This window comes from Vombatus ursinus, unplaced genomic scaffold (genome assembly GCF_900497805.2).
Source record: "Vombatus ursinus unplaced genomic scaffold, bare-nosed wombat genome assembly UNPS02014822.1, whole genome shotgun sequence".
Taxonomy (NCBI): Eukaryota; Metazoa; Chordata; class Mammalia; order Diprotodontia; family Vombatidae; genus Vombatus; species Vombatus ursinus.
The window spans coordinates 15166410-15179299 of NW_020954600.1; the positions used below are offsets into that span (position 1 = coordinate 15166410).

At 50.8% G+C, this 12890-nt stretch overlaps 1 protein-coding gene across 1 annotated transcript in view; it reads left to right on the forward strand.

The window, feature by feature from the left end:
- Window positions 1-1998: 1998 nt before the first annotated feature.
- The window catches only part of WT1 (Wilms tumor 1), a 66551-nt gene continuing 55659 nt past the window's right edge, over window positions 1999-12890 (forward strand). The window contains exons 1-3 of the mRNA XM_027837839.1: window positions 1999-2434; window positions 10526-10648; window positions 11734-11836. Coding sequence (XP_027693640.1) covers window positions 1999-2434; window positions 10526-10648; window positions 11734-11836 — 662 coding nt within the window. The remainder of the gene's footprint in view (window positions 2435-10525; window positions 10649-11733; window positions 11837-12890) is intronic.

Below are 12890 nucleotides of genomic sequence, written 5' to 3' on the forward strand. Positions count from 1 at the left end.
TCTTGGAAAAAGCAAGGGGCACAAGGGGCAAGAAGCTCTTCTCCCCAGGGCGGTTTTACCAAACCGGACAATGGCATACCCAAAGAAACCTGCAATCTCTCCAGGAAGCCAAGAAGTATTCCATAGGTTGGGTGGATGGGGGACTGGGCTTCAATTAAAGAGGAGTAAACCCTGGAAGATAGGAGCGCTTCTTTGACTTTTCCATCTCCATCACAATGAGTTTCTCAGGCCCCAAGAACACTGTTGAGCCTCTGAGCGTACGGTATTGGATCTCCAGGGCTGAATTCTACTAGGACAGCCTCTGAGATCTTCCTACTAATATCATTCTTTTTTCCACCCCACCCCCCCCCCCCCCCGCCACCCCGTTCCCCTCCCACAGCTCCCTGGCTCCGGACTGGAGCTAATAGGGACGATTTGGATGGTGTGGGCTCTCCAGAAAAAGTAGGACGTCGATGACTGGTGGGGTGAGGGGCGGCTTTCGTAGACTTGAGAGATGAGGAAAGATACACCTCCCTGGGGGTTTCCCGAGTTCTTAAGCTATGGGAGCGCCTCTCCCCCGCCCCAATCCCGGATTAAGAAGGTCCCAAGGTCTTCCCCTCCCCCCCATTGGGCCCTTGGGTTGAGGTGTGCGATACTCCCACGTGGAGATACCACTATCACGGATTTTCAGGGGACATAAGTAAAGGAAGGCACTTCCACAGAGGAAGGAACGCAATCATCGAAACATGGCAGATTTATTATGGTTAATATACTCTCCCGCTATTCCGGACACCTGCTCTCCTCCCGGGATTAACTTTCTCCCGACTTGCCCATCACCCAAAGCCAGATTATGTGAGGCAGAATTGATGCCTGCGTGCTCAAGTAAGGTCCAGATCTCAGATAGCACACCCCTCCGCCCCAACTCCAGAACACAGAAATGCTCAGGCAGCTTCTGGTCTCCTGTGGTAGAGATCCACAGCTACTCTCTTTCTCCCCTGCAGAAGGTGCCGCCTGCCCGTAAAACCAGAATTAACGTCTCCCACTCAACCTCTCTTTGCTTTGTAACAGGGACCAGAAATCGCGAGCAAGGTGCATAAGTGTTCCACACTCCTTACAAGCCAGCGAAGTTTCCCAAAGTCCCGCCTCCCTCCAACTGACACCCCCTCCCCCTCCCACGGCCTTCCTTACAACCTTCTCCATTGCGCGTCTCTCCAGTCTCTGCGTAAACACTTAACGGCTTACCTGGAGTGCCCCCCACCTCTGCTGGAGACCCCGACACCCGCAAAATCTTAAAGGGGGAGCGCAAGCTTGGGGGCAGGGAGACAGGGGAGTCGCCCAACAGGATAGTTGACCTAGAGCGGTGTGCGGGGTTGGGGGGGGGAGGGCTTCTCTCTTCGAGATCCTCCCCCAAGTCCGCCCTACCCCGCCCCTGGTTCACTCTCTCCTCCCCTCCCCGCACTCAGGTCGCCCCGGGGAGCAGCGCCTGCTGCCTACTAGGGCCTGGGCTGCGGTGTGAATGGAGCAGCTGGATGTCCTAGCTCCTCCTCCTCTCCCGCCGCCGGCCCCTCTTATTTGAGCTTTGGGAAGCCAGGGGCAGCCAGGCGGCCGGGGTAAGGAGTTCAAGGCAGAGTCCACACCCAGGGGGCTCTCTCCAGTCGGACAATCAGCTCCCTTCTTTTCTCCTCGCTGCCCTCCCACTCGCCCACTCATCTACCCACCCACCCACCCACTCATCTACCCCGGACAGCAGTCCACAAGCTAGAGTCCCGCTGCTGCTGCCTCCGCTTCTTTCCCGCCGCGACCCTGGACTTCCTACTGCCGCCGGAGCCGGCTTCCACGTGTGCCCCGGAGCCGGCGTCTCCCCGTGCGCTTCGCTCTGGGCCTTGGTGCCTGCAGCAGCCTGAGCAACCGGTAGCACGGGGCCCGGGTGGCACCTGGACCAAGTTCGCTTCAGTCGGGCAGGGAGGCGAGCGCCTTCAAGGGCGGCGGAGCCGGGGGCCGGCCTGCGGGGAGCAGTCCATGGGCTCCGACGTGAGGGATCTGAATGCGCTGCTGCCTGCTGTGCCCTCGCTGGGCGGCGGCGGCGGCTGCGCCCTGCCTGTGAGTGGCGCAGCACAGTGGGCCCCAGTGCTGGACTTTGCGCCCCCGGGCGCCTCTGCCTACGGCTCGTTGAGCGCCCCGGCACCCCCGCCTGCCCCGCCGCCGCCGCCGCCTCCACACTCCTTCATCAAGCAGGAGCCAAGCTGGGGCGGCGCAGAACCACACGAGGAGCAGTGTCTGAGCGCCTTCACAGTCCACTTCTCTGGCCAATTCACCGGTACAGCTGGAGCCTGTCGCTATGGCCCCTTTGGTCCGCCCCCGCCTAGCCAACCACCCTCGGGCCAGGCCAGGATGTTTCCCAACGCTCCCTACTTGCCCAGCTGCCTAGAAAGCCAGCCGACCATCCGTAACCAGGGTAAGCACAGAGCACTGCGCCTTGGGGGAGTGCAGCGCAGCCCAACCCTACACCCCATTACTGAACTGGGGCGGCCCAGACAATTGTCGCTCTCTTCTCTCTCCCACCTCCTGCTTGCTCCACTTGCGCTCATTTCTGGTTCTGGCTTCCTGCATTTAATGGGCCCTTTCTATGAGGGTCCCTGGGGGGATCCTGAAGGCGGGGGACCGCAACATTGTCCCCCAAGGTACTCCCTAGGCCTGCCCCCCCCGCCTTCATCTAAATGAGACGCCTCGACCCTGTGGGGCAAGGGGGATAGAGACCTGAAAAGGGCTTGGACAGGGAACCCGTGGCCGGTGTAAAGCCTTGCCGCCCTTCTTCTTTTCCGTAAGTCAGGCCGGCTCACGGAAAGTTTCTACATTGTTCGCAGGAGGCGGGAGGGACCAACCCCTAGGGTACTCCTGGACTTATGGGCTAATGAGGCATCCTGTAAACCTGAGGAGCCACGAAGTGGTAGGAGGGAGGTTGATGTTGCCTTGGGAGAGATGCCCTGTATGTAAAGAGCTAGAAACCAGTGGTATAAGAGACTTAGTCTTCCACCACAGAACCAAAAATAAGAGGGATTTTCCCCAATGTCTTCTAAGCCAAGCCTGGGCAAGGGACTGGGGAACTCAAGAGTTGCCTCCCGGCTGCTCGAGTCACTTCGGTTACTCGGGCTCTGTTGCTGCCAACGATAAGGAGCCACCACAAGTTGAAATATATCAGGCTTGTTCATTTCGTATTTCTCGAGGTCTTTTTTCATTGTACCCGCTTCGAAGTACTTCCCTTTTCTAACAAGTATCGGTTTCTAGCGCTGATTTTGAGGAGTGGAGGAGACAGACTAACTGTTACTGGATATCCTTAATATAAAAAGTCGTCAAGTTTCGACTAGTGACAATGTTATTCAAATCTGTGTAATTAAAAACCATGTTATAATAGGGTTTGACCCAACTCTGAGACATCAGCTGGCGGTGCAGCCAGCCTAGACCTGATTTAAAGTGGTCAGACTTTAGAGGGAACCGTATTTCAGAGCTGGAAAGGAGCCTAGAGGCTCTCTGGTCCAACCCTCTCATTTTACAGAATTGGAAACTGAGGGCGAGAGAAGTCAAATGACTTCTCAAGGCCTCGTTGTTAGGCAATATTTGTTTTCCAAATGTAATTAAGGGGCGGGGGGATGCTCGCGGTGTTGTCGAAAACGGCTAGGTGGAGAGAAGAGGACAGAAAAGGGAACCCGAGTCTGATTTCGCTGGTCGGCTGCTCTGTTAATAGATGGACGAATTTAGATAACCCGAGGTTAAGGCAGCATCCTGCGTCATCTGTATTTGCGGATAATTCATTTGCGAATTGCCCGGTAATCAAAAAGATAAAATCAGCCAGGTTGGATTGTAGTCTTCGGGAATTCTGTACGAAAGAAGCTGCGTAAGCCTGTCTCTCCAGAATTGGAATTCCCACCTGGTCTTAATATTTCGTTGTTTCTGGAACTAGTGGACTGATGGGAATATATCCTGTGGCATATCCTAAACCCTAAATACAATGTCCTATTCCAAGCTGCTGAGGACTCACTCGCCAGGGGCTGGTTTTTAGTTTCTTCTCTGAAGCCTTGATGACCCATAAATGGGGGAATTCTGCACTCCCGAAACCTTCCCATCCTACCCCACTACTCAGGCCTTCGTGAAACTGAAACTTGCTTCAGGGCCAGAGCCCTGAAGCTGCTTATTCCTTCCTTTCTTATCCCCAACTAATTCCCCCGAAGTGGTCATGAAGATGCGGTCCTTAGGGGTCCTGGGAGCGATGGCCAATCTAAAGATGGCCCTTTTCTCATGGTGGGGCCAGAGGTCACGGGGAGACCTCCCTAGCCTAGAAGTCTCTTCCTTGTCTTTACTAAGCCAATTGGGCTAGGGCCTGTTTCCACACCAGACTGAAGAAGGGTGGAAAGAATACTACACTTAATAGTAGAAACTCCTAGTTGTAACCCTAGTTCTGCTTGTTTATTAGCTGTGTGTCCTTGGGCAAAGCATTTATTTTAATGCCTCAGCTTACTTATTTGTAAAATCAGGGCTTCTTAACTTAAGGTCCTTAAACTTGTTTAAATTTTTTTTTAATAATTATTTCAATATAATTGGTTTCCTTCATAATCCTAATATGTATTTTATTTTATGCATTTATCAATGTTATTCTGAGGAGGGGTTTATAGGCTTCCCCATACTGCCAAAGAGGTCCAAGACACAAAAAAGATTAAGAATCTCTTCATGACATGATCTCTAATGACCAAAATGCTTCCAGATATGAATCCTGTGAAGCCTTGTTCTGCTCCCTGTTGAGATGCCATTCAGGAGCCTAGCTGCCAGAGTATGGATTAACATCTACCATTTCCCACAGTCAAAAGCACCGCACCTTAGCCTGGCACAGTCCTCTGGCTTTTGCTCAGTTTATAGACTGAGTCCCTGAGTCCCACACAATCCCAAGAGGGTCTAGAAGTCCAGGTTTGTGGGGTCAAGCAGCCAAAGGAAGACACCTTCCTTGACTACCTGAGAGTTTCAGTGATTCTGCTGCTTTGGGCTAAGCATTCTTCATAAACTAGGGAACCACAAAAGAACTGGGAAGATATCTCTTTTTTTTTTTCTTCTATAGTAGGGAAGAGAGAGACAAAGACAGAGAGAGAGAGAGACAGGATTATTTTTTGGAGGGACTTCATTCCAACAGTGCTTTTGTAATTCTAATTAATATTAATTAATTAATAATGTAATATCCCTGAATGGGCATTTTACTCCTGGTGAGCCACCCCCCCCTTCTCTCTCTCCCCTTCTTCTCTCTGTCTGTCTGTCTGTCTGCCTGCTTGCTGTCTCTCTCCCTTCCTCCCTCCCTAACCTGATTAAAATTCAAATGTAAATAAATAGGCTCCAGACAGAGGCCATTTCAGTTTTATTTCAGGTAAGAGATGAAAAAGTGGGGTTGGAGATTGAGAATCTGGATGGAAGAGGGGAAGCAGGTGACTCTTTAGGATTTGATATCTCCTTATTGGCACCTGGGAATAGAGAAAATTCGGTATCTGTCCCCTTGACAGGCGATATGTCTTGTAATATCCCTTGAGAAACCTAGCACAAGCCAACCGGGCCTTCTCTGTAGCCAGATCTCCTAGCATTTTTTCTGGGCTATTCGAAACCATCTAGGAGAAAGAGCTGGGGCCAGGGAAGGCCTGACTCCCTCTTCAGAGGAGTGTACAAAAGCTTTTTTGGACCTGGGTGGATCCACTCCGTCAGGGTCCTGTCCCTGGGTCCCAGGTGATTATGTGCTCGAGTCCAGAGGGAAAGGAGAAGGGGAATTGCTCTTTTTCTCCAGGCGATGGATCACACTTCTCCCTCTCCCCTGTACCAGGGCTTCCTTCTGCGGCGTTTTTTTCCCCCAGAGAAATGAGAAGGGACCGAACCCCCGAGGAAATGTATGCCCTCCCTATCCCGAGAGAGCCGATTGGGAGCTGACTCAGCTCTAAAGTTCTTGCATCTGGGGGGCTACCCCCCCATTCCCCAAGGGTGGTAGGATAGGGTTGGGAGTTGGGGGCAGGGTAAGAAGAGCTCTAGTGGAAGTCTGGGAGCAGGGATGGGGTATGTATAGGCTTCTCCAGTCATGTTGGTGTGAGGGTTCTCACCAACTCATTTCTCCTGGACTTCCGAGGACACCCAAAGTTCCTCGCCCTTCCCCAGGGCCAGAAAAACAGGGCTGGCTGGTTGCAGGAAAGAGATTTGTGTTGTCTTCCTTGTTTTTATTTCATGAAACTGCAAGCCTTCGATGGAGAAGGATGCTTTTTCCCTTCTGGAGAGCTGACTAGGGTGCAGAGGAAGTAGCTTTGGAGTGTGAAATGTCAGGTTCCAGGACCAGCTCTGCCGCTTGCTAGCTTTGTAGCCTGGGGCACAGCCTGAGCCTCAGTTTCCTCTTCTGTAAAACCATTAAAGTGGGAATCGTAGCATTGTAGAGTTTCAGTGGAATTTAGCTTTAATCTACTCCAGCGCCCTCATTTTACAGAGGAGGAAATGGAGGTCCCAGGAGATGAAGTCTCGGTCCAGGTTGTACAGATATCTTCCTCACCCACCTCACAGGTTGTGAAGAACGTGCTTATTAGAGATTTGTCTAAGAGGAAACCACTCTGATCGATTTTCCTCTGGGTCACCTGGTTCTTGGCACCAAACAGCCCCTGGCTCTCTCCCTTCCCTCTCTCCACCACAATGACAATACAGTCCCCCCCTAAGCCTTTGGGGCCCCCTTGGAGAAGGGATGCTTAGGGCCAGTCCTGACCTTTGCTCCAGCTGTAGGAAGGGAGGTGAGTTCAAGATCGACCTCTAACTGAGGCGGTCAAGGCTGCTCTCAGCTTAGAGGCCCAGGCTGACCGTGGGAAAGACGTTACCTTGGCCCGCCAGTGCCTCCCTCTCTCTCCAAGAGCTGGAAAACAGAAGCTTTGCCCGTTCCCTTCGCAGCAGCCTTCCGTTCCCTTCCAACTGTTATCCAGCTCTCCTCCTCTCCCTCTACCCCCCCACCCCCAATAAAGCCGAAAGATTGCTGCAGCAGCCAGCAGAAGGGCTACGTGGTTTAATCAGCCCGGTTTCTGATAAGCTCCTAATTTCAACAGACCTCCTTAGCCCCAGGCGTCTTCCGAACTGAACCTCTCTTATCTCTTTGGGGGCTAGGGGACAGGCACTACCAGAAAGTGTACGTGGAGGGATGGGGACGCTCAGGATAGTGGGGCGCGGATGGTTGAGGTGATAGGGAACCGAGTTTTCTGGTTCAAATTGAAGGTCATCCGATGCTAGTGGAAGGCGGAAGAGGGGAGGGAGGGAGTGAAAGAGGCACCCGAAGCTCTCCTCCTCAGCCTAGCTCGAGTCTTCCAGGCCTCCGGGGCCATCCTCCCTAAGCAGGTGATGCAGTGGAGAGTGAGAAGCGCAGACGTTCCACATTGAGCTGCAAGAGCTGATTTTGTCCAGTCTTGAGCAGGGATTGGAAGGCAGGCGGGATGATGCGTGCCGGCATCTGTCCAGAACACCTGAGCTACCGAGGAGTTCAGGTTCAATCTTCGGAGTTCAGGGCTGCGGGAATGACCAGAGGGTACAACGAGGAGACCATCGTGTTCTCAGTTCTTAAAAGGGGGGGGGGGCGTAATAAAAGTATTTCAAAGCTCTCCTCTTTCCTAAAAAACCTGGGTGGACATGGCCACATTTTGTTTGGAGGCTGCGGTTTGTAGCTTTAACTGGACTGGCCAGGTCACTGTGACAAAGTGAACAACTGGGGCTTGAATGATAACCCTAACCACTGGACTCCTCTGCAAAGTACCGCGAGTTCTTATTTGGGTTACGAAATTCGTTTTCCATTTTATAGATGAGGACCCTGAGACCGGAAAACACAAGTTACTTGCTTAGGGTCCTCGGGTTAGTAAGGGATGGTTTATTGAGGACCAATCTAGAGACTAGTCCTGGGTCCCCGTTCACCTCCCGGCAGTTTTCCTCATTAGTTAGCACCATAGCTTACCATTTAGCGTGCGTGGCAGACCATCTAATTCAATCCTTTGAGCTCCTTGAACGAACACCTGAGATTTGTCTGTTTGAGGCAAAAACTCAGGGTTCCCTTTGCTGCGCACACCTGCTTGCTAAAGAGGGGCTCAGTTCTCAGTCCTGTTAGTCAAGTGAAAACCTAGCTAGCTGGCCATAGGAGGGTAACTGCCGGGAGTCTGGGGGCTTCAAGGATAACTTCGGCTGCTGGGGACTCTCGGTAGACCCTGAATCTCTGAGGAACGCCTGTTAGGATGCCTCCCTAGAGTTAGCTCAGGAGCGCAGGAAGTGGGGCTAGGGAGGCTCCGGAAGGGTCTTCAGTTAAGCCAAAAGCACTAGCCAATTGTTTGTTACCTTTCCTCTTCTTGAGGGGTGGAGGCAAAATTCCCAAAAGTGGAGTTGGGAGCTGTGAGTTCAAGAACCCGAGCTTTGATTTATCAGCTGTGGGGCATTGGTTAGGTCACTTTCCTCCTCTAGGTGGTTTTTCCCCCTCCTTGGCAAAAAGGGGACAAGAAAAGCTTCCCTAGTTCCCTGCCTCCCGACGTCGTAAGGAAAAAGTTTTGTAAATTGCTGCAGGAATAAGAATTATCGTTATTTTCTAATTTCCTTAGTACCCTGGTTAAACCAGTGCTCTGACCCCAACAAGGACATTTTGCTGGTTAGCCTAGATCTCTATTCAGGGCTGGAAAGATTTTAGAGTTGGAAGGGACCTTAGAGATCACTTCCTTCAGTCTCCTCATTTTACAGATAACAAAATCGTGGCCCAGAGAAGTGTCCCCCAAGGTTGTACATCTAGTAGTAACAGAACCTGCATTTGCACTCATTTGCACACTTTTCCTTATATATGCAGTGCGCTTTTCCCATTACATGTCTTGATCCTTTGCAGTCATCACTCTTTGGTTCCTTTCCCCCCTTCCCATCTATCAATGTCCCCTACTTTCGTTAGTCCCAGGTATATACAACTGAGAGATATGGGATAGTGGGGGTGTGAGACAGAGTTCCAATAGCCTTGGAAGAATGCCCTCTCTCCCTCCCTAATCCACACCCCTCCCAGATCCAGGAACTCGGGGTGGATTCTCCCATTGTCTCAGATATTCTCCCACTCATTGTGCCCACAATGCCCACACACAAGCACATACACTGACTGATTCCCACCAAGAATCCAAAATCTCTTTCTGCAGTTCCCACCTCCCAGCAGAAAGGAAGAGCACAGGCAACTGGTATTGCTCCCAATTTGTAGGTGGAAAAAACAACTAGTAAAAGTATAAATAGTATAGGACAGTAGAGGGTGCCAGATTTGGAGTTAGACGACCCATGACTTTGGGCAAGGCATTTGTCTTCTCTGGGACTCAGTTTCCTTATCTGTAAAATGAGGAAATTGGACTAGGTGGCTTCTCAGGTCCTTTCCTTTCAGTTCAAAGTTTGTAAGTCCATGCAATAAAATGATTCATTTCTCCATGGTACACAGTATCTAAGGAGTAAGCAAATGCAATCCAGTTCAGTAAGGCGTCCTATCTTTTCACCCAAGAGTTGAATCTGTGTAAAGCTTTTTCTCAGAGTTGAGTATTATTCTCCCCATTTAACCAATGAGAACACTGAGTTCCCGAGAGGCCTTTTGACTGGCTCATGGTCTCATACAAAATATCCGGGGAAAATGACTGGGAGCAAAGCTGGTGTTCTGGTCTCTTGGGCTGGGAACGCGGGGAAGGATGGCCCAAGCCGGAGACAACCTAACCAAGAGGGGCGCGAAGCTGAGGCGGAAGGGCCGTTTCCCCGAAAAACCTCTCCCTCAGCAGCTAGCTTCAGGGATCCTGGTGTAAATGGTGATGAGCCGAGGAGCAGCCGACTGATAACATTTACTCGGTAATTACATTTTTTTTTAGAAGTCGAACTTGTATAACAGGCTCCGAGTTATTAACGAAAGTTGGTGCCCCGGCTTCTGATTTACCGTTTAGTGTCACTGAGGGGTCAACAGAGAGGATTCATTTCACGCTCTGAATCTGCCTGGTCTCTGGAAGAACCTGGCCGTTTGGTTTTTTTTTTTTTGGGAGATCAACTTTGACCAGAAGGGAAAAGTAGTTTCATTGGCGCTGTTTAAGACTTTTGAATTCTGAGTACCTGGAAGTCAATCGATTAGGAAATAGTTGAGAAGTAGATTTTGAATAGGGGCGGAGACCAGGCATCTCCCCTCCCCTCCTCTCATCCCCCTTCCTCTCACCTGCCCTGCCCTCCCCTCCCCTCCTTTTCTCTCCCTTCCCCTACTTTCCTCTCCTCTTCCTTCCCTTCCCCTTCCCTTCTCTTCTCTCCTCCCTTTGTCTCTCTCCTCTCTTCTCTCCTTCTTCTCAACCTCAACCCCCATGCCAATCAATGGGACGGGAATAAGGTAAGAAGGGATGGTTTTGCTGGTTTTACCCAATGTTGGTGGGGAGGAAGGTGAGCAGCTGGGGAGGGGGAGTCCAGAGAGCCTCCACCCCTAGGTTGGGACCTCCCAGGGGAAGCTGGCCTCACTAATCCCTGTGCTTTTCTTTGTTACTCTCAGGATACAGCACTGTCACTTTTGACGGAACACCCAGCTATGGACACACGCCATCACATCATGCAGCGCAGTTCCCTAATCACTCCTTCAAACACGAGGACCCCATTGGTCAGCAGGGCTCTTTGGGTAAGGACCAAGAGAAAAAAATGGGGTCCTGCCCCCACTCAAGCCAGCCTGAGTGCTTGCCATCGTGACTTAAGGAAGGGTAGTGTGATGTGTGCAGAAAGAGGCCACCGGGTTCCTCTTCCTGACCACTGGCTGCCCCTCTTCAGTTCCAGAGTTTGGGAAGGAAAGCAAAAGATGATGCTGATTCCCCTACTGTACCATCCTGTCACCTAATTCCAGAGCCAGAACCAGATCAGGATAGGCAGGGTCCTAGTATGCCACATTCAAGGTCTACATTTGAACATTTGAAAATCTCTTGTTAACAAAGGTTTTAAGTATGGGGTTTGCAACACTGGTCTAGCTAAATTTGGAAAGGCTCATTACCAGAAGACCAGGCACCAGGTGTTGTTTGTTTGTTTGTTTTTTTTGGGGGGGGTGGGCGAGATGAGGGGGAGGTGACAGCAGTTCAATTCTGGGGAGGCCTGGATGGAGCTTTGGCCTTAGCATCAGGTTGACCTGGGTTCAGTTCTATCTCTGACACTAACTATGACCGTGGACAATTCATTTAAGCTGTCGGTGCTCCAGTATGAAAACTTTTTAAATGCATTAAGTTATCCGAGTTGGTGAAGGCAAGTTCCCTAAACTGATGAAATCACAGGTTCCTCCCCCTCTCTAAACCCCAACCCAACAAGGTCATGAAGAACCTTCTACCTAAGGCATGGAGGGGTTAAATATGCTGGTGGTAGGAATATCCATGTGGTGAAATCATAAATCTTTTGGATTTCTTAAAGTACATTAAAAATAAACAATGTAAATATCAGGGTTGTTCTCCCCCCCATGACACCCAGGTGTTTATTTTTATTAAATCAGATCGTGAGCCATTACATAACAGGGAAGACTTGAAGCCTTCAGCAGCGAGGAACCGAGTTTTTGGGGTAGGGCTTGTGGGAAGCGAGGAGTGAAATGTTCAAACCGGGAGAGGAACCGGGACAGTTTTCAAGTCTTGCCTGGGGGGCAGGTTCTTGTTCAGGTTCTGCCCACCCCACAAAAAATCGAGGTTCCACAACTTATGTAAACTCCTCTCTCCTACCTCTCCTTTTTTATAGGCGAGCAGCAATACTCCGTGCCTCCCCCGGTCTATGGATGCCACACACCCACCGACAGCTGCACTGGCAGCCAGGCCCTGCTGCTCCGGACTCCTTACAACAGGTAAAAATTCTTCGGGCCTTCTCGTCCTCCAAGTCAGAGGAACCTCCCCGAATCCTGTCCCCAGCTCGGAGTCTCAGAAACTGTGTCCCTCGGGACCTGCATGCTGTCCTGGGTCCTGGGATCCAACTTGGGGCGGGTCTATAAAGAGCAAAGGGTGTGTCAGTTTCTTGTGGGAAATGCTAGGAGCTTAGGGAAACCCATTGCATCCCCCAGTCCAGGGGTGGGGAATCTGTGGCCTCAAGGCCACATTCGGCCTTCTAGGTCCTCGGGTTCGGCCTTTTGACTGAGTCCAAGTTTTACAGAACAAATTCTTTTATTAAGAGGTGAAATTTGGATTCAGTCAAAGGGCCAACCTTGAGGACCTATAGGGCCACATGTGGTCTCAAGTTCACAGGTTCTCCACCCCTGCTCCAATCCATACACCCAGACAAGGAAGAGAGGTGGTTGCTGGTGCTATGAGGAATGTTCGGCTTATGGAGCTGAGTCTTAAGCACGTCCTTGAAACTCCCAGGCAGAAAGAAGCCTGGTCAGGGACTGGTCAATGAAAGCTCACCTTGCTCCCTACTCCTAAATTCAGGAACTCCACCTTTTTCTTAACATTTCCACTTTAGGTTGTTCTAAGGTTGTTCTTACTTTAGGTTGTTCTAAACACTAACAAGGACGATAAATATATCAATGTCGATCTAAACACTTACACTATCACTAACAATAACAACAACCACTGTTGTATTGGAGCTCCAGCTGATAAGAACAAGATAAATACAACAAAGAAGATATTGAGATGATAACGGTGGTGGTAACGATGATGACGATGGTGATGGTGATGGTGATGATAATAAGAATACTGAGGCAGCCAGGATGAGAGTGGTTCTTAGAGTTGGGAAAGCCTGGGTTTAAGTCCTTTCTCATACAAGCTATGTGACCCTGGGCAAATCGCTTAACCCCTTACTGTCCCTAGACAACTCTCTCAGACTGAGTAGCAGAGAAATTGCTGACGGTCATTGATAGAGAAAGTAGCCTCCATGGAAATTCCCAATACCAATGACATCACACA